Genomic DNA, 22,240 nt, shown 5'->3' with positions numbered 1-22,240 from the left:
AGAAAGTAATATCACTTCCCAAGGAATATGGGAACATGTATGAATTGCTGAGAAAGATTAAATCTGGGTCGTGTGGTTTAAAGAGAGCAGTTTAGAGTTATTAGCCATTTCTGTGGCTTCCTTCCTTGCTCAGTTGTGTCTGCTGTCTAATTCTGTGTTTCCTGTGAGCAAGGTATCTAAATTTTGACCCATTCACCTGTTAGCAAGCTTTTTCAGGATGAGGAAGAACAATCAAAAGGGATGCAGAAGAGTTCTGCTGTTTCAGGCCAGGCTGCATACTGGGGAGCATGGCAGCGGGGAAGGGCAAATTGCACAGCTTCCTGCAGCAGTGGGCTTCTTCCTCAGTGTGCTGTGGTTGTTGCTGCTTGGCTTGGCTGGTATAAACATCACTCTGAGAGGGGGTGGAGACCTGCCTTAGCATGTCTTTTCTCAAATTGTAAACCACCTGGTGTGCTGTAGAGCTTTGATGTTTCTTTGAGTTCCTGGAAAATAGTGGTCAAGACTGGGGGAGTGATTTGACTACCCCTCAAAGCAGCCTGAATATCTGTCTGCATATTGGGTTGTTTCTCAGTCCCTGGGTTACTCAGGATTGCAGATCTCTCTGTCATGTCTGGAGTGTATCTTTGGCTCATTTCCACCTTGCTTATGTCTGTGTCATTTATTTCTTCTTTACTTTTACTGTCCTGGACTTTGATCACAAAGGGCCTAGAAACATTGCCATGGTGGTCAGGGAATAGCCAGTAGATTTAGTTCTCACTGTACTATGTTAATTTGGCTAACATATACAGGTTGTCTGAAAGAGAGTGGAAAGAGTTGTGGGGGAGGATTGGTTGGTTGGTTTGGAGGCTTTGGGGTTTTTTTTGCGTTTGAGGAGCAAGATAATTCTTTTGTTTTTGAGGGGCAAGTCAGTTTGAAATGGATTGTGTGTGAAACAAGCCTCAGATATACTCAGTAGCAGTGCACTGTGGTGATGCTGCTGGAGGTTCTGAAACCTGACAGAAGTTATGCTTGTGCTGGTTTTGTGTTGGCAGACTTCTGGCAAGTGGGTGCTTGTGTATGTGTGACTGTCATGCTCTTCCTTGCCATGAGAGCCTTCCTGTAAATGGTATTCCTTGGGCTGGATTGGTTATTTCTATGCAGGTCTTTAATTCCTGTCTGTGAAGGAAATTGTATCAAGAGGTGGATGGCTTGTATACAATAATATATATATATATATATATATATATGTATATATAACTCCCATTAAACTTTTTTCCTGAATTGCCTGATACACTTCTACAAGAGAATCTCAAGATTTAGCAGCATCAGTGGAAATTCATATGAGGGTCTCCACAAAACTAAGCGAAATTCAATTTATTTGTGAAACAAGCTGAAACAAAACTAACTGTAATAGACTGGAATTAACACATTATGTGTTCAATTCATTCTCTGTTTTTGGTGTTGTAAATGTCTGATGGATTTTTGTTTTGATTTGTAGGTTGAAGACTTTGGGTGACAAATCAAGAGATGCAAAGAAAAGCAGGCAAAGGTACTTCTGAATGTCTTAATATATAGCATTAATATAAGATATTCTTGTTAAGGAAAAAATTCAAGTGGCTCATATATATGAGCCAATTGCAAGAACATTTGCATATGATTTTACAAAATGCTATTTTGACAACAGAAAAGCTTAACCAAAGCAAATGCTTTGCTTAATACAGCCTTCACTGATAGGCCTAAATAATTTCTAATGGCTGTCAATCAGTTTATAAATTACTATTTAAATTAAATGAATATGCAGTGTTATTGTAGTACCTCATGAAAGATTCAGGTTGCAGTACACTGAAATATAATTGTTTACAATCTCTGTGGATCTCATGTCCTAAAATCGTAACTCAGTTTTTTTTTTAGTGTAAAAACAGATGTAGGAGCCTTTTTATTGTGGAAAATATGTGTGTAGTGAAATACTTCAGTTTTCTGTTTCAAGAAGTTTTGAGAATTGTGCTGATTTGGTTTCCTTTCATTGTTTTGGGGTGTTTGTTTTTTTTTTAGTTCTTTGTCCATTCTTTCAGCCTGTGAAAGCTACAGGCAAAGACTATTTGATGTCTGTAAAGGACATCTGTGAGAATTACTTCTTAAAATCAGCCCAGATATGCTTTAGTGTAAAGCATGTTCTTATTAAAACATGCTATGTAGACATAAATTAGTTTAAAAACAAGCCAAGTGCTAAATAAAAAGCATCTGAAATAAACTGTCCTAAGTTCTGAATCTTGATGTTTTGGATATAATATTTTTTTTTTACAGAGGACTAGTTGTATGGACAAGGCACAGAGGCTAAACTAAGAATGGGTGAAGGTCTTAATGAAACTGTTTAAGATATCTGCCTTCTCTGTGTGTTTCCAGTCCATAATATTTTGATTCTTCTGGAGTGCTGTTATAAATAGCCATCCTTTTTGAGAAAAGCACTGGGTGAAACAGTTGAAACATCAGAAATTGGAATGCTGGGGTGGCTTCTGCTTTGCTGATAAAGTTCAGGGACAAACACAGCTTGGCTTGATTGTAAGGATGGCTGAGGTCATATGGATGGGAGCCAAGGAGAGACCAGTAAGGGATGGGTGGTGTTGCCATGGGAGCTTGTCACTGACCCTCTGACCAGGGGGAGAATGATGTTCTCTCCCAACAGCTTGAGGAATCCTCTGTATCATTAAACCCCCATTCTTATGGGGGCCTTTAGCTTCCAGCTCCTGAAAGGACAACCCATCAGTATGCAATCAGGAAGTGCCCTGGGAGGGTGTCAAGGATAACTTCTTGATGCCTCTTTATAACCTCTTTGGCATGCTGGGATAGCCAGATGTCACCTGGAATTGACATTTAAAGAGCTGTCAAGGACAAGAAGAGCTGCTAGCCCTGCATTGGTCGTAAGAAGCCGAAAGAAAACATGGTATTGGTGATGAATGGGGTGAATTACAGCAAATGTAGAGGCTGGTGAGTTATTTAATGCCTTTGTGGCTTCAGTGCCTTGTGCTTAGGGAAAGGGGTAAAGGAGACTGACCAGGAGTGAATGAAGATAGATTGAAGATACTCAATCCATGAAAGCCCATAGGACCATATATGCCAAGAGATACATTGTGAAAATCAAGAGATACAAATTCCATGTTTCCCTGGGAAGAAAGTATTGCCGCAGCAGACTATCTCGACTGACAGACTATCTGGGAAGTAGCTTTGCTAAAAAGACTCTGGAGTTGTTGGCAGACAGCAGGCTGAATGTGACGCAGGGATATGCCTTGCAGCATGGAAGGCCAACAGCTAATGGGGCTGAAAACAATACCCAGACAGTGGGATTTGAGGAAGGTGATTGTCCCCTGCATTCAGTGCACCTTAGACCACTAACTATCCTGTCCATTTTGGGTCCCCAGTTTGAGAAAGATGTTAATATTCTGGAGGAATTTAGTGGAGGGCCACCAGAATGGTTTGGGCAGGAACTCTGTGTATGAAGATAGGCTGAGATGGGCAGTTACTCAGCCTGGAGAATAGGTGACTTCTTGGACACCTGTCAGCAGCCTGTTGTTACCATTGAAGTGGTTATTGAGGAAACTGCTATGTGATGAGTTCACAAAAGGTGATGAGCATAAATTGAAACGAGATCATCAGACAGGAAAAGCTGAGAAAAATTTCCTGAGGAAACTGCTTTGATCTCATAGCTGATTTTAATGGGGGATTGCAATAGAAATTTCCTGAGGTCCCTTTCCACTTCACTGATTCTGTCACTTTTACCTTGCCTTAAGGACAAGAAGGTTTCATTTATGATAGTTATTTTTCCTTTTTTTTTTTTCCTATTTAAGTTTGGATGATAGTGCAGAACAGTCTATTTGGGTGATCTTACAAGAGACAATCAAGATCTTTGCATCCTTAGAAGTAATGCATTGTTAGTTTTCTATAACTTATAATAAAATGTCTTTATACTTCAAGCTGTTATTGATGGAAGTGTATGCATTGAATAGATCATTAAAGCATTAAACTGACAAAGGTTATTTATTTTAGTATTTATTATTAGTGTAGAATATATTAAGTACAATATCTGCATTGAGGGACATGAACTTGTGTAGTAGGGTTTTTTTCAGAATATTTCTGTGCCATTTTTTAGGTTAAAGTAATGTTCATCCTGTATCTTTGTTAACTGTACTTAGAAATTATTTAATAAAACTTTTTCAATGGACATGGTTGAGAAGAGGTAAGAATAGGTTATCATAAAACAACAAGGGAAAAAAGCAATCCTAGCTTTGGAATATTCTTGTCAGATACACTGTGTAATGAATTTCAAACCAAAATTGGCAAAATTATTTTGAAAGTAGGAACAGGTGGAAACATTTCATTGCTCAGCATATTAGCCAGGTGCAGATGTATGTGCACATATTTTTTTATAAGAGCCTTCTATTCTTTAACAATTTTGTACATTTGCAATCTGTTTTATAGAACCGTTCAGTGTTTGCCAGAGTTTTCTGCTGGACTGGAATTACTAAGCAGGTATGACCTTCCTTTTCTTTATTAGTGTTTGCTTCCTATATTAGATTGAAAAAATCTAATTTCTAAAGAAAGAGATTAGAGAAGAAAATCAAAGTGTTGCTAATAGGTTTTTGGTTTTGCATTTAGCAGTGTGGGAGTGGTTACCGAATGATAAATGTGTTTAAAGCTTGCCCAATCCTGAAGTGCTGTCATGTTAATGAAACTGAAGTCCTGGAGGAAATGCCGCATTTGAAAGTTGACTTCAGTCCATGTCCTAATGCAGAGGGGTGAAGGAGGCCAGCACTGAGCCCCAGTCTGTGGTTTCATAACTTCGATATATTTTATATAATTTCCTTCTCTCTTTTTTTTTTTTTTTAATTGGAAGGGATATATGTATGATTACAATCTTGTTATTTTTTTTTCATTTTCTTAATTATATTGAGTTCCAAGTGATGTTTAAGGTGGTGAGTTGTCTCGTAAGTATTGCTGGGTCCATTTAGCTTTTAATGTCAGTTAGCAGGTTAAAAAACATGAAACACTTTTTCTTTAAAAGACATTATTTCTCACTGCATATTTGTCTTGGCAGAACAAGTAAGTATTGGAAAGAACTACACAGTTGTTTTTTTAAGCTGTAATTTCTGGTAGTACCTGTAAATATAAGCAAAGTGACATCTGTGAATTCCTTTGTAAGGAGAGCACAGTAAGAATAGTAATTTTTCTTCTCTTCAGATATGAAGATGCTTGGGCTGCCCTTCATAAAGGAGCCAAAGATTGTGCAAAAGCTGGAGAGGTAAGAAAAAATAACAATGCCATGCATGAAATATTTTAAAATGTGTGAATAATTTTAAACTAAAATTTTTAGTATCAGCCTACAGGGTTAACCTTGGCCCGCAGGTAAACATCCACACAGCCTTGTTCACTCTTACAGTAATGTAAACAATAAATAAAGTGATGCAATGTAAACAGTTGCAAAGATGATGTTACTGCTGTAGCTCTTTAAAAGCAGTTGGGGGGTGGCTTGGAAAGTACAGAAGGCAGCTTAGTGGTTTGTATCAGGGTGGGGCTGTAGCCCTGACACTGCTGCCCAGTCCTAGTCCACAAGAGACAAGATTGGCTTGCCCAGCTGAAAAGATTTGGGAAGTGTTTGTGCTTTCTTCTAATTTCATTCACTATTCCTGCCCTGGAAGCAAAGGGACAACTGGTGTGGTTTATGTGTGGAATGAAGGGAAGTGAGACTTCCAATAAGCCTTACCAATGTGTTACTCAACACCAGACTTTCAGTTTCAAGCCATGTTTAAGGGGCAGACAGTGTAATCAGTTTTCTTTCCTGGCTGAAACCTTCACTTTGGCTGGGTGCATCCTTCCTGGCTCTTCTCTTTACTTAGAGACTTCTCTCTCTTTTTGTAATGGATAAATAACTCACTGTGTATTTATGGTAAGAAACAAAGCCTATTAAGTTCTTTCTCTTGCCTAATGGTATGGCCCTTCTTTTCCCTGCATTTCAATGCCTGAAAACCTTCAGGTACTGGAGATGGAGTTCTCCTGGCCAGTTTGGCATGTTTTATTGCTCATAATGTTCTTTTATTTCTAGAAAATCTCTTAAATTATGTGGTCACAATTTTATCATACTTGACATAGTTTGCTTTAAAATTGTAGTTTTGGAAACAATGTGAGGTTTCACATATATTAAACTAATGTAACCTAATCTTACATGTTATGGCTGCTTGGGAAAAATGGGAATGAAAAACTTCCAAAAATGCTTAAATTTTCCATTTAATTCAGATATTTACTTTAAACACAACTCGGTGTATGTATTGCTTGCAGAGTTCTGTTTACTTTTTTAATAAAAGAGGAAAATAAAAACTGTGTAAGCACAGAAGACACTTGGCGCACTACTGCAGTTCATCACAAAAGCAGAAGAGCAGTAATGTTAGAAGGCCAACTTTTTCTAAAATCTCATTCCTTTTACTTTATTTTCTAGACTACTTTTCATGTGCAGAATTTTCATTTTTATTGTTACAATGAAATTGGTATGACTGGCAACAATAAACTATTGATCTAAATATGCCCGAAATTGCAGCACTGCGATGTTGTTATTGTGCACCAGTGCAACACTTCTGCCAAAATTTCAGGTATATCTTGTTTGCAGTTAATAACATCCATAAAATACTTCCTGCATCATTAGTATACTGAGAAATAACTTTTTGTCATATATTTGGTCAATGCATTTTGATACAAATATTCCATACTACAGGGAAATTTTTGAGCATGTTATGTATTTACTTGAAGAGTACACAAGCAGCAGTGCTGTAGGGTTGCTGTGCTGACCTTATACTTCCAAATGTATTAATTATAAAAATTAGTCAAGATGCTCATAAACAGGAACATAAATTTGCAATTAAAGACCTGTTTGTTGCAGCTGGTTGATAGTGAAGTTGTGATGCTTTCTGCTCATTGGGAGAAGAAAAGGAACAGTCTGGTGGAACTGCAGGATCAGCTTCAGCAAATACCGGGGTTTTTAGCAGATCTGGAATGCCTCACAGCAAGCCTAGGTAAGTTCTTATAGACATAACAAGCATTCAGATCAGTACAGAAGATTAGACTGAAGTTCAGCTGTTGTGAATGTTGTGATTATAAAATTGAATTTTGCTTTCTGTGGTAAAACTGTAGTTCTTAAACTGTTTTTTTAAAAGACCAACAAGTAGCAGTGGTTGCTCTCCCAGCAGTTAAAATTTTGTGTGTGTTGCTCTTTGGAAAAATAAAAAAATATTGACGAATGTTTGGACAGGTGAAAAATGCTGCTCTTGAAGTCTTATTAAATTGTTAAGATTTTTGATAGTATGAACAGTCATGTATATAGCTGCTTCTTTTGGAGTCTTTGTAATTTTACATAATAATGTTTAAACTTATCATTTGGGGTGGGACAGGGGGAAATTTACCTGGCTAGGGACACTTTCAAGGCAGAAACCTTTGGTTTTGAGTAATTGTTGGTTCCAAAGGTAACTTCCATACTTTGAATTAATGTACAAGGTTAAGATATTCTGAAGTGATACCCAGCATTTCTATAGGTGAATATTAATGCTGCCTATTAAGGTTAGCAAGCACATCATGTTTGTAAGGTGTGTTGCAATTTTTAAAACGTCACTAAAGCTTAACCTGTTCACTTTATTGAAAAAATGAATGATTTGGTGGACTAATTCTGGAACCTCTCATACAAAACTTTTGATCCATTGTTGAAAATTAAATTAGGAAAAAATGTTGGAGATTCTCATCTCTGAAACAATCTCTTCTATTGCTGAGCCTTAAAATGGGCAGGCAGGATTTGACAGGCAGCAGTGCTCTCTGTCCACAGTACATCTCTTCATGCTTCCATGAAAATCTATATGGGTACATAAAATTAAAGCTTAAACTGCTGTTTGCACATAGATTTTAGGTAGCTAAGTTCCCCAGTGACTGTGCCTGCATTCCTCTTTCTTACAGCAGCTAGGAAGCAGGCAGAAATTCCTCATGTGATTGCAGCTCTGTTTTTTTGTGGGGTGGGCTGGATTTACGTGCTGACATGATGTGAAGAAAAGGAGGGCTCTTTTCTGTCTTCAGGGGCTAATTTCTCATTCTGCTATGGTCAGTGGACATGCACAAATCGGCTTTTGTTCCTAGGTAGGCTGGTAATAACTTTGCTATTTGTTTCTGAACCAAGGCATGTGTTCTACTTTTTATCACAATTTTCTTATACCATCTTGTTTAATAAGGCTTTATCATTGTGCTAACCATTTAATATTGGCTGTTTGATTTTTTTTTTTCCCAAGGAAATAGAAGTTCAAATAGTGATTTATTAAAATACTGAGTTTAATATTATCGTGCAGTCCACTGGTAGCCCAAAGATAAACAGTATAATAGAAAGCTAATGGAATTGCCTTTATAGTTCACATCTGCAAATGCTGTAAATCCTGATGAATTTGGGCTACTGTCTGATTCCTAATACAGTTTTATGAACTAGAATTAATTTCACTCTGATTGTAGAATTTCTTGGAGGGGTATGTCTCTAGATGTTTTTGATACTGCAAAAGTAGGATTTAAGGAAGCATTCAACAGCCTGCTCAGGGAAGCAAACGAATTTTGAGTATAGTGCTAAGGTTCTGAGATTTGAACCAAACCTTCTAGCTTTACCTTTTGTGTCAGATTTTAAGTAATTTATCTGAAGTTTCTTATTAGTTTCTCCTAGCAGCTGTTTTTTCAAATAGTTTTGGGCTTTCTTCTAATAATTTTTATGGAGTCTGTTTGATGAGATAGTTATAATTTGTACTAATTCAGCATCTAAGTTTCTGGAGGTGATTTAACAGAAATTTACTGCAATATTCTGCCCACTGTTCTTATTTTTTATAACTCTTAACTTACTGCTTCATATAAATATAAACTATATTCAGTTTTTCAAGAGATGACTATTACTCTGAGTGTAAATTTTCAAAATGAGTGAAGCATTCTGTAAAAAAAAAAAAGTTAAAATGGAATCACAAAGGGTTATGCACCCAAGATGTAATTTGGCTCACCTTCATAATTTCAGTAAAATAGTTGTTTTTTCTGACATGATATGCTTCTAATAAATCTGTTAATGCTTTCATTTGAAAGTAGATAGGGGAACCTGGCTGCTTTCGTTAAAAGAAATTTCAGATAATGGAAATGAACCTTTTTAGTGACCTACTTAAAATTGGTATGACTCATGTACAGATTCTTCAGCTTCTGCTATGTATTACAAGACACATTTTCATTAGCAACTTTATAAAGTTCTTTAGCTTAGGTATTCACATTATCAGTCATCCCTCACTTGAAGTAGAAAGTCTGTGTCTTCATTTGATAAATTTATTGTATTATGCAATGTCTTGTATCTGCTACTAAGAACTTTGAAGAAAAAATTACTCTCATGTAAAAGTGAAAAGGGCAGCTACTGCCCATTCAAGGTGCAAAATTGGAATCATCACTTAAGCCAGTTTTTATATGAGATGTAGAAAATATCTGCTCGCTGGTATCTGGCATACTTAGTATGCAATGCAGCATTTTGCTCAAACATCTGTTTTGATTTTGGCAAATCAATACACACAAGCATTGTGTGTATATCCAGTTTTTCTCCCTTTTTTTTTTTTTTTTTTTTTTAAAGATCAGATGTTAAGAATTAACTTGGTACTTCAGAAAAGACTGATCTTGGTGACAGGTCCAACATAGCTGGAAAATGTTTTACTGGTGGGACTGAGAAGCAAATAAGGCTGGGGAAGTAGGCACGGAGCTAAAAGCCTTTGCCTCTTAGTATTTAGAGGGCTTTTTTGAAGTAAAGGCTGGGAGGGTGTGAAAATTCATTGGGGAAAAAGAACCTTTTGCACTACTTAGGAGAAGTATCCTTGTTTATGTCTTGAGTAAAAAGTCTGTCTTTTTTATTTCCAATTGAGTATCAAGTATGAAAATTGCCATTCTTTAGCTTTGCAAAATTCAGTCTAATTTTTTTCAGAATTTGCATTTATCTTTTACTGGGAAAATCAGGGGAAATGTTGGAAAGATTTATATAAAACCAGGGAATTTGAATAATATTGTGTAAGGACAGCTACGTTCAACAAGGAATTTTTCTCCATAGGCTCCAGGGCACAACACTTCAGCAGAGGGAGTTGTTGTATTAGCTAGAGATAACATACGTATAAAAGGCATACAATTTGGTGCTGTAGACTTGGAACTGACTGAAGATTGAGCATGCAAGGAAAAGGATCCTAATGTACTTGAAGTGTAGTTTTAGCAAAAAAGCTGCTTTAGCGTCATGTCAGTGGTGTAATACTGGCTGGGTTTAAGGTCCTGTCTGTGAAAGCAGATAAAAATTGAGCACTAGTAGAACTGTAATTATATAAAGTTTTTTCTTTTTTTTTTTTTTTTTGTTGCAGCTGACTTGAACTCTTCCTGTTCATATATGTCTTTCACTGCTCATTTTTAAGCTTTTAGTAATCTCTGCCCTGTGTGGCCTAGAGGTAGAGGGAACATCTTTGATGTAATCGCTTCCATCCTTTCTGCTTTTTGCCTTTTAGTCAGAAAATAAATGAGCTTTGTAGAAATGTCTTTCATACTCCTGCATGGTTTCTGTTGTTTGAGTGGCTGGGACAGTGCAGGAAAGCTACATCTTAAGTTAGTGGAAACCTATTTTCTGACATACAGCTGTGATTTAGCTAGTCAAACAAATTTTGTACTTATACAGAACTGCAGAAAACATGAGTTTCAGTTAGAAAAATTATATGGTAAATTTAAATTAGGTACAGTTTAGAAAGAAAATGTCTCCTGTATAAAAAAAAAGTGTGGTTTTTGAGTTCTAGGTAAATACTTTAATACCTGATAGCTAGTAAACTAAGCAAAACAGTGTGTGCTGATGGAAGATAATGCAATGCAATGAAATGCCATCTAACCAAACCTTAAACATACTTCAAAAGAATTAAAACTAAGAATTAAAGTTTCAAATAATGTTATTATATTTGTGGTAATGTAAGAAATACAGCCCAAACTGCTATAATTAGAGTGATGTGACCCAAAGAACAAGTTGGTTTTTTTTAAGCTATCTAATAAAAAATACTATTTCTACCAAGTGTGGCATATTGCCATACATGAAAATTCATAATCTAAAGGTAAATATATTTTTTAAATCTAAAAAATACTTAGAGAAGATGGGTTTTTTACAGCCTAATTTTCAAATTGATTAAATCTGTAGTTTTGTTTGTCACTGCCTTTTGTATGGACAGTTCTCTTTTGGGAAAAAGATGTTAATTTTCATCTTTAGCTGGTGCTGCTGCAACAGAGCTTGTCTTCAATTTTATTTTTTTTTTGTGAAAAGCAATTTTTCTTTCACTTCAGAAAGGGAAAAAACTTCTGAAACCTCTGTTTCAGTAAAGCAGGATTGTTGCCTCCTGGAGAGATCTCTAGTGTCCATTCCTGCTCTTCAGGAGCACAGTGTTTTTTGCAGTTCCCACTAGAGGCTGCTCAAATGCAAGTGCTAGGAATCAGTTGCTCTCTAGAATTCAGTTTTCTTCATCCTCTTTATTTTCCTTTCCTTTGTTGTTGTTTTTTTAATATTATTTCAACAGGAAATACAGCAAAGCAGGTGGTGGGGGTTTTTTAAGTGGAAAAAACAGTGGTTGATAGGTACCTTAGTAAATTATCTTCAGTCCTGCTGTGTTTGAGAATTTTGCAGATTAATAAGGGAACAATTATTCTGAAAAACAAGTTAGCACAATACAGGTATTTGGATTTTAATGCACTCAGAGAAGTCTGTTTCGTAAAGAAAAAGGACCTACCAATCATAATTGTAATCATGATATTACACTTTGAATACATCTGGATTTTGTGAGAGAAAATTGAGTGTGTGGTAAACAATGAATGTTCCCCATCACAGTATGTAGAACTAAAAACAATTTTTCCCCCTCAAACTTGTTCCTGTGTTAATTGCCAACTGCTTTTCTTTTTTTAATTTTTTTTTTTTTTTTTTTTTTTTTTGCCAATCCTTTTCCCTTCTCCTCAGTGATCTGTATACAGAAAAATAATTTATGGAAATATTTGCTGATTATATGATTCATGTTTCTATTTCTCGTTGTTGTGGATCTTCCTTCTTAAGGACTAAAAAATGGTGTTAAGTGAAGCTGAACATATGAACATGCATACTAGGAAGTTTGCTTAGGAAATTTGCTAACTTCTGCATTTTTAGGGGAACCACAAGGATGGCTATTCATAATGGAGCAATGGCTAAGGAAGTTGAAATTATGTATTGTCTAAGATAGGCTTCAAGTAGAATGGCCAAGCCAGAATGGAGGATTTGACTGATGCCTTCAGCTTACTGTTTCCTTCTTTTAAGCATGTGAAATACAATAACTTTGGCTGCTATTTGTTTGTAAAAATGTGAATTATTCTTGCTCCTGCAGTTTACCTTCCCTCTGGTACAGGAGAAGTCTGGAAAAAAGATGAATAATATTCCTGTAATTCACACAGTTTCATCTAAGACAGACCAGCTGGTTAGGGTTTGGGAAAATAGTTTTTCTACTGTGGAATCCTGAGGAGAAACATGAAACTTAGCATTAATCACTCTCAGGGAGAGTGATCCTTTCATACAAGGTTCACATGACTTAATTCAGGTGAGGAGGGATCTCAGGAATTGTCTAGTCCAAATTTGTACTCAAAGCAATGTGAGCTATGAGATGAGATCAGTTTTCTCAAGACTTGTCATAGTCAAGATCTGTATGAAGTTGAGACTGTGCAATTATGTTTAAAGATGAGATTAAGAGATGTGTATGTAAAATAGGTAGATTTAATTGTAAAATTTACATGTGTATGTAAAATAGGTAAATCTTTATATTTAGCTATCAGTAAAGGGTCTGTCTTCAGAGACATAAATATCTTCTTTTATATTACCATGACATCATGTGGAAGTTAAAATTCTCCACATATGCTTTATTTTTACTTCATTTGAATAAATGAAGATTTGACCTGGCTTTGGCCAGCACAGCTTTATTCCTTGGATTGGGACCATGTAGGAAGCGCTAAACTGACAGTCTACTCAAGAAGGAAAAGTATGTGTCCTGAAGGCTTCTGTTCCTCAAATACAGGCCAGGAGCCTGTGACACCACAATGCTGGGACAAATAGAGTGGTTCAGCATCTTACTGCAAGGGAACCTCAGATAGATCTCCCTTTAATGTGGCTCTGCTGCCACTCTTTACTGTGGGATTTGGGCTGAGATTTGTCTTTTGGAGCCATTTATATGTGTGTAATTGTTACCATGTTAATTATTTACCTTTATGAAATCCTGTTTCTGTTCAGGTGAGTTTTCTGTCTATTGATGCAATTTAATATTCATACAAGACTTTCTTACAGCCCAGCTAGAGGCAAACTTTGAGGAAATGGAGAATCATCTGTTGTGTCTCGAGGAACTATGTGAGCAGTGTGAATTGGAAAGATACAAATGTATGCAGACATTACAGCTGGAAAACTACAAGAAAACAAAAAGGTAAATAAAACAATTGCTGTAAATTAGCATACAATATAAGCCTTTTGTAGTTAACCCACCCATATATAATATAATCCCTTTTATTTTCATCTTCTAAAGAAATTATATTCTTTGACAGGACATTACAAATTTGTAGTAGATTCATTGAATGTCTTAGTGATAAACAAAGACTACATGTGTTTGGAAAATTATCATGACGTTGTTAAGATGAAGTCATGTTTATTATTCTCTGCAAAGAATTGTAATATGGGCTGTTGTTAATAAGCACAGATAAACTGTTGTTTCTCTAAATCCCTTGCCCTGGCTTATGGATTCCATTTTTTTTTTCCCCCCATGTAGCTGTCAGGCTAGGAACTGAATTTTCCTCTATCTTCCTTTCAGTTCTATCAGTATCCAATCCTATAAATACTTTTCACTCTGTATGAAAGGTATTAATCTCCTGCCATTCTCTTACTTGTAAAAGCAGGGCATTAATTCTTGAAATCAAAGTTCAACTTACAGCAGTATGTGTGAAAATTCAGAACTTTTGCCTCATGAGCTTCAGTTTACCTAAAAGACAAAGTAGAAAGAGAAAAATATTAAGCACTTAAATAACTTAAGCTGTTGACTTTTTTTGATTTTTGTTACTCCCGGTGCCAAAAATAACCTAATATAAGGAGATAAGAAAAGCAGTATTACATTCATTATATAAATTAGGAAATGAGGAGTTGAATTGAAGCAGTTTGTCAAAGATAGTGCCTGACAGCCTATTAGGGAGGGATGGGTAGATGTGGATGTTGACTGACACGGGGAATAACCAGGTTACTTGATCTGTCGAGGCAGGAGTCCTGCTGTCAGCCAGGGAAAGCATCCTGGCACCCTCCTTGCCTCCTTGATTGTGGAAGCAAGTTTGATACATGTGTTAAGGTCAGAACAACTGGTCTGTCTCACAGTTCTGATGAGGATGTGGTGATCAAGGGCAGGACTGTGCCAGACAGCACTGGCCACATTTTGCTTAGCCTATCTGTGTTATTTTTCTTAACTCTTCTTGCCATTCTTGTACCTCTCTTTTTTTTAATTTTTTTTTTTAAATCACAGACTCCTCCCAAAAGACCTTGTCACCCCTGAATACTTTTTCCATCTTGGTCCTCTTTTGTTATTTGGGGAATCTTACCCTTCAATGGTTACAGCTCCAGTTACTAAGGAGTGCTGGTGTTGCAGGTTCTACCTCACAAAAGATAGAACCTTTTGCTACCTCACAAAAGATAGAACCTTTTGCTACATTAAAGCTCCCACTTTAGTTTTCTGTGAAATTTGTTGGTTTCTCACCTAACTTCCCTTTAAACACCTGTGAAATCCAGTCATCCCTTATGGTACTATCTGTGGCTTATGTCAGTATCTTATTATGTTATCTGTCACAGCTGACAACTTCTCATTTCATGTCATTTTAGTTTTTCACATCCTGTTCAGTTGTCTTAACCTCAGACCAGGGCCTCAACAATGGTCTGTAATTTTCCTGCAGCCTGGATTTTCAGGGCAATTCCATATTCTTTCCCCAGGAAAAGTCAACAGCAGACAGTATGGCTGAATATTCACTTGTTCAGACCTACTTGAATAATTAAATATTTAAGAGTAATAATTCCAGAATTCTAAATATGTGCTATTTAACCAAATAACACAAGTTTAAAATGTGTATAAAGCAACAGATTTGGTCCTGTATAATTATCTTTCTAGTTTTCTGAATTGTTTTTGTTCTCTCTGCCATCCTTCCTCCCTTACCCCTTGCCACTACTTTCAACATCAAAATAAAGTGTTAAAACATTGCCTGCTCTGCTTAGCAGCATCTAATCAGTTTTATAAATAGAATGCTAAGCAAGCTACTTAGTGTAATTATAAGCTGATTACATTTGGTCAGACCTAGACAAAACAGGAAAAATGCAGGTAATTTCTGGTTGATCATAAATACCACTGTATTTATTTAGGTAAGAAATTAACTGCTAGCTCATTACAGGAAGGACACTTGGCAGTGTAGGTGCTTGAAGAGCGAGCAGCCAGTTAACTTGACGTGAGTGTGATTTGTGGTGTATGTTTGGAACTCGTACCCTGTCGTCTTCTCTGTAGTGCTTGGGGTTTTCACTGTGACACCAGCTGAAAGAATCAAGTATGGGGGGAGGGGTCAGAAGTCTATGCTCTCTCTTTAGCGTAGAAATTATTTTCTGGGAGTGAGTGGTTTTGTATTTCAAAAAAAAAAAAAGTATTTCATGTTTTTTGACAATATAGGGATGAAAACTGAGATGGATATTAACTCTAGAAACTCGGGTTATTTTAAGCATGTAAAAAAACAATTTCGTTAAAAAGTCACTCTGGAGCTTAGGCTAGAAGCTAATGTATTTCAAATCTTTTGAAAAAATCCTATATGAAAGACTTAGAAGAAGGTGTTTTAGGTCAACATTAAAGCTATGAAATGCAGCTTATGGTAACTATGGGAACGTATTTTAAGAAATAGGTCTCCCTATTAAATAGAACAACTTTATTTCAGTTCAAACAGATCAATTTTTTGCCTTTTGTCATTGTCTTGAGTATTAATTTCAAAGTAGATTGATCAATCCAGGATATTTTCCAAGTTCAAAGCCTCATATTTGGGGAGATTGGTTTGGGGTTATTTTTGTGAGCTTATTTCTGGAATTTTAATATTCTCTTTTTTGTGTTTAAATCCATTGATCATACCAGTAGTGTTGTATGAAGTCTAGATTCTACTCTTGTTTTCTCTGATTAGTCTCCCTGCAATTGTTTGGATGTATGTTGACATTAAACCATGTCATTTTGTTTCCTGTCCTTTTTCAGTTGACCACAATTCTTCTTCCCTTTCCTTCATTCTGATATTCTGATTGCAGAAAACTGTGTCTCTTTAGTCTCATGTAGCAGTTCTAGCTTTCCCAAGTGCACAGTGTCCTTTAGGAAGCACTGTCAGGAGCTCACTTTTGCGTCATCTTTTTATGCGCCCTGAATGGCAGCCTTGTGGTAAGATAAAATGATTCTGACCTGAAGCTGAAACTTCCTATGAAGCTCTTGGTACCATTTGTATCCATTTCAGAGATCACCACATTTTGAAAAATAGCAGCTCCTGATTGTTTTGTCAATTAAAAGGAGCTGCCCAAATGCAGCATTTTGTAGGAATACATTTGGAATAGCAGGGTCCTTGTCACTGGAAAAGAGTGAATAGATTTTCCTGTATATTATTTGACTTAAAACATAATTGTCTGAATTATAATTTTTTAGGCTGTCTTTTTTAAGAACCCTCTCTGTTTTTCAGTCTTTGTCAGCTTTGAGAACAGACATGGAAGAGAAATAAATGTAAAATCCAAACCTTGGTGGGACTATTGTTTTTCCTTTTTTGTGTTATTTAAACAAATACTTTACTTGAAGAGAAAATAAGTTCTTAAAATTTGTATTTATTCCTAATGTTTGAATTTTAGAAGTTTAATTGTGGTCAAATTAAGTGTAACCCCATGCTTCTGTAATTAGTGCAGTAGGTGAGGAGTTGAACAGATTGTCATAGTTCATGTTGAATGCATTGCCATTATGGTGCTTCAGTGCTTCTAGGGGACGAGAATGTTTGATTTACTTTCTCATTCAGAAGGACATAAAATTTATGGCAACTGCATTGTGTAGATTAGACACGTGTGTGAGAGAATGTCTTAGTTACTGTTGGTTTCTTCTGTAGACTTTATCCCTCTTTTTAATTGCTTTGGGAACAAAAGGGACAGTAAGGGTTCTTGGATGTAGATACAGTGGCTTGTCATAGGCCTGAACAATATAAAAATTTGAAAAGTAAATACAAAAAAACCTCTATATCTGTAGATCTTGTTTAGATCCATAGCATTCCTTAAGCAATAGGCTGGAACAGTACTCCCTATTGTACAGTATCCTCAGTGATGATTCCCTCCCACCTGGCAGTGATACATTTAAATTTTACCTTCATATGCCTTTCAAGCTTCACATGTAATTTAGGAAATTTACTTTTTATTTGTAAAAAAGTATATATGCCCCTTTTGTTGCAAATATTTTGAGCAAGTATATTTTTCCTTCTAACATTAAGCATACCATGAATTATTTCTGAGACCTCAGCTATATGTTCAGTAGCTCTCATCAAAGTTTTTACCAGTGTAAATTTTCATGTCATGCTCTTTTTGATCTGTCTTGTAGTGGTATAGGTTTGGAGCTGCTGTACCTCTGTGTAACTGGGTACCTAAATAAACATTTTTCAAGATTAGATGCAGAACTTTGGTTACCTTCAGGACAATTTTCATGGCAGATTGCAGTGGGTGACTGGCTTTGAGTTTTCATTAGGCATTGTATACGTTTCTGTACTCACATTGCGAAGATGTTTTCTATCCTGTCTCATGAGTTTGAATACAGCACAATCAGCAGCAAGTGTTTTCATGGTGATAACAGGCTGCAATTAATTTTATGGCCATCAGTTACTGCACTTCTTTGGGCAGACACATAGAATGAGAATGCCTGTTGATCCTGCAGAGACTTGCACAAGCTTTAGAAGAGTTTAATGGATAATTTTGCTTCCTTTTTTTTATAGTTTGGATGCTCTGAACTTTCTTTTGTTTGCAAGAATTCTTGCATTACAGTATTCTGCGTACGCCAAGCCCAAAGGAGAATGCTGCTTCATTATTAGTGAATTTTACTCCCATCAGTGATCCCAGTATTTGGAAACATTGGGCAAGACTGAATACACAGCAGATTTGAAGATTGCAGGGGTTTTGGCAGGTTTTTTTCTCTTATTTCCAAAGTGTGAATGTATGATATAATTTATGTCACTTTTAAGTTTATTTGATTTTGCCCTTTCTCTGGTGATCTTTGCTTGATACAGAGAGACAATGACATTGTAACGAAGAGATTTGCTGCTTACCTTCTCCTTAGAGTCTTGTTTTCTTTCAAATAGGCGAATAAAAGACTTTTTCTTTGGCTTTTGTGACCTGTATTAATGACTGAATGTTTGTGTTGGATCCTCTGTATCCTACAGCACCTTTTAATAAGTTATCTAAAAAATGTTAAAACATTATGTCAATCCTGCATAATTTATCTCTACCTTTATGTGGTGCTTGTTAGTGGGCATGATCTGCAAATCCTGTCAAGCTGTTAATACCAGGCATTCTTTGTCCAGACTTACTGTACCAATAATAGGAACAGATGGTTTAGGACTGCCTTAATCATCATTTTATACTCTCCCACTCTTAAAAATGCATTATTTATATGGGTAATTAATTCATTGTGGCTTGTGGCAGAAGAACAAGGCTTAGGTGCTTGTCATTACTGCACTAAAATTCATTCTCTGTGCTGTGCCTCCTGATAAATTCTGTGTTTCTTTGCTATGGATTATTTCCTGAGATCTTTAATAACTCCTTTCCACCTGCATTAAAAACCAATTCATTTAAAAGTAGTTAAAAACAATGTATTAAATGCACTCATTGACAACGCTTCTGTGAGGGAGATTTTACATGCCTACATCAAAGAGACATGTTGAAGGTGCCTGGAGAGATACAACTTCTCTCTGGCACAATTGTGTTCATGATGCATGGAACTACATTCGGCATTTTAGGTGAACATTGCACATAGAGTCACAAGCTCGTTTTACTTCCTTGTTTCTGTGAATTAGGGTTTTAACATATGTCACTTACTGAATAAAGCTTGGCCAGTTTTTGAATACTGTAATTTCTCTTCTTTTTAATGCTCATGGGGAAATTGCTGGCCAGGTTAAAAGGAAATCTGCAGTTTCTCGTGTGGCTGTTAATAAAAACAGGTTTGCAGGAACTCCTTTTCTTTCTAGAAAATAAGTGGTAGAGTTGATGGTGGAGGTGGCCTTTGATGGTGGATTGTTTGTACCTTCTCTTAAACTTCACCTTCTCTTACATTCCTTCTAGTTTCTCAAACTGTAGCTTCTCTTAATTTTCTATTCTCAAATTTCAGCTTTAAATTTTGGTTCTCAAAATTTTGGTTGTATGATAAAAGCAAGCAGTGTTGATACATGTTTTAGTGATCCAATGACATTGCATGCTAAGATAAAAGTTTTAAAAAATGTAAAAACAGTCAGGCTTTTGGATAACAGCAGAATGAAAGCAAAAGCATTAAAAACTGTGTCCTCTGCAAAATCCTACTTCTGAAGGCATGAGCTTTTAGAGGGAGCTAAGCATTTTTTCCACATTTCAGATTCCAGTTTGGAATGGTTCTAATGGTAAGTGACCTGTGTCAGTCTCTTAGCAGAGGACAAAACTTGCCTTTAATGATTTCACTTCTACCATTTTTTTATGATTTTAAGGCCATCTCTCTTATTTTTTACTGTCCTTTTGAATGATAATGCCTGAAAGTTGACTCCCCTTGTTCTTAAGATTTATTGGTTTTTTTTTGAAACATTGAAGCAGAAATGCTTTCACTGTACCCTGAAACTGCTGAATGTATTAGGGTAGTACTTGTTTTTGGTTGCATTTATTAACTTGATTACCAGTTAATGTTTGTAATTTCTGTTGCAAAAATTTGCTGGGATCAGTTCCATCTTCTGGAATGAAGTTAAAATAGAAGTTTTGCTGGAAAACATATTTCAGCTACTTCTGTATCTGCATGAGTATGGAAACAAAACAATCTCCATTGCAAAATTATTGAAATGCCTTAGTTCTCTGCTCTTCTCTTTTAGGGGATAAAATGTCACTTTTGATGATGAAGAATCCTGACCTGTCTTCAGTGTTTTGTCAGATGAATAGAAACCCTTGCCTGTGGTTCAATTCCAACAGTAGTTTAGTAATAGTGTTGGCTTTTACTAATTCTTCAATACTTACAGGCTTTTCATTGCTTCAGTCTCAAGTGTATTTCAAAGTAGTAATTGGCCTAAGTATTTCCAAGGGGTGTTCAACCAATCTCAAGGATGGGGAAAACAGTTTTGTGTCAGGATTGACAGAAGTGCTAATCCTAAGTACAAAAAAAAAAAAAGGTACATTATTATTTCTGCGCACCATACAAGAGGTTTTGAGTTCTCAGTTTTTTGTCTTTTGCTTCTGATGACATCCAGAGCAAAGTCCCAGAGGAGAGATCTCATGGCTTTTTAGCTTACTAAAACTTGAGTCAGGCTATAGAAGGATTTTTTCTTTTTTCAGTGTAGAATTTTGAAAACTTAACTGTACCAGACATAGCAGAGGAAATGCAGAGGGTTGAATTGTGTTAGGTGCCATAAATATTTTTAGATTAATTTGCTGATAAGCATTTATACTTTCTTCAATTGTTGGGTTGTTTTTTGGTTTTTTTTTGTAAATAGTATTTGCAACTCAACATTTATCAACACATACAATTGTAAAATCTCTCAAATTTAATCCTCAATTTTCAGCATTCATATGTTGTCTTGATATTGTCTTTTGTTTCTATATGAGTCTAGTAGTTGGAACTTACTGATTGTTACTTTTAGAGCTTGTGTTATAAAATTATTCCTGACATTTAGTTAGGACTTTATTGCTTTCTTATCTGCCTATTCTCTTGAAGATAAAACACAATTTTATCATCAGTTCTGGCTGGTGGCATCTTTGTAAAGCATGTGGTGCTTCTGTAGTCTCTTAGGTATTTAACTGGATTCTTGATGTTTAGCTACACTTAGGAAATTGATCTTAATGTTACAGCCATTTGCAAGATACAGTAGAACCTGAGGTTTTTTTCATACTGTTGCTGAAGAAATTAAATTCCCTTTGATCTCAGTAACTTAAAGCAGGATAGTTATGCCTCCTAGTCCTCCCATATTCTGATTCCTAGATTGATTTTTGTTTGTCAGTGTCGTGGTTTTGAACCAGTAATTAACAAAAAGGGGAAAAAAGAATTATTTCTCTTTTGCTGTGAGATATGGATTAAAATGAGAGCAAATCAGGCATAAAACTTAAAAGGAGTAAAGAAAGTTTATTGACACACTATAAGAACACCAGAATAAACTTTTAGAAAAAAACCTTTTCATTTCTCACTGTTCACCATTCTTTTGTTCACATGACAACAGAGACAAAAACTTTATAATTTTGATGGTTTAAATAGTTCTAATTCTTTCTATAGTCTTTCCATCAGTTTCTGTAAAGAAACAGAAGTTCCTTTCTGTTAATTTATGGAGTTTGTCACAAGAAAACTATTTTTGTTATAGTTTCTCGTTTTTCTGATATCAGCTGCTCAGAGCTACTGTTATCAAAGCCCACCCCTCCCATTCCACATCACTCTGAAATGTGTTATGGGTCATAAGTTTGAGGATAGCATTTTTAAGGATAAGTTAGTCAAAGGCAAAAAGGTATTTTTCATTTGTTTCGGTACGCTTCACTAGAAAACAGTTTTCTCATTGCCTCTCAAGGCTTCAAATTTCCCAGCACTTCACTATACCACTTCACTATACTCCACTTTTTACTCAAATTTACACTTTGAACATTCTATTCCTCCCCATACTCTATTATGAATTAAAGGAGTTCTTTTCAGGACTTTATTGTTCATCTCTATAGTTTTAACAGAAAGATATTTCAGCTTAATTAAAGCATCTTCTTAATTCTTTACTTTTCTTGAAGTCTCTTTTCTTTCTTGCCACTAGTAGTTTATAAAGTCTCTTTTCATGTTGATCACTCTCCTTTTCTCTCTCTGGATGAAAAGATTAATCTGCAAGTTTCATCTGGATAAAAAAGAGTTAAAATCTTGCCCAAGCTTTTGTAGATAGTTCGGTGATTTCTGCTGAACAGGAGCTGGAGCCG

The 22,240-nt window shown here is 35.9% G+C and overlaps 1 protein-coding gene across 1 annotated transcript in view; it reads left to right on the top strand.

The window, feature by feature from the left end:
- The window catches only part of DTNBP1 (dystrobrevin binding protein 1), a 63,848-nt gene that overhangs the window by 1,920 nt on the left and 39,688 nt on the right, over window positions 1–22,240 (top strand). The window contains exons 2-6 of the mRNA XM_058830623.1: window positions 1,478–1,528; window positions 4,453–4,503; window positions 5,212–5,272; window positions 6,902–7,034; window positions 13,364–13,496. Coding sequence (XP_058686606.1) covers window positions 1,478–1,528; window positions 4,453–4,503; window positions 5,212–5,272; window positions 6,902–7,034; window positions 13,364–13,496 — 429 coding nt within the window. The remainder of the gene's footprint in view (window positions 1–1,477; window positions 1,529–4,452; window positions 4,504–5,211; window positions 5,273–6,901; window positions 7,035–13,363; window positions 13,497–22,240) is intronic.

Source organism: Poecile atricapillus, chromosome 2, assembly GCF_030490865.1.
Source record: "Poecile atricapillus isolate bPoeAtr1 chromosome 2, bPoeAtr1.hap1, whole genome shotgun sequence".
In the NCBI taxonomy this organism is placed as follows: Eukaryota; Metazoa; Chordata; class Aves; order Passeriformes; family Paridae; genus Poecile; species Poecile atricapillus.
Note: the sequence above shows the minus strand (reverse complement) of the source record. Positions and strands in the feature narration are given on the sequence as shown.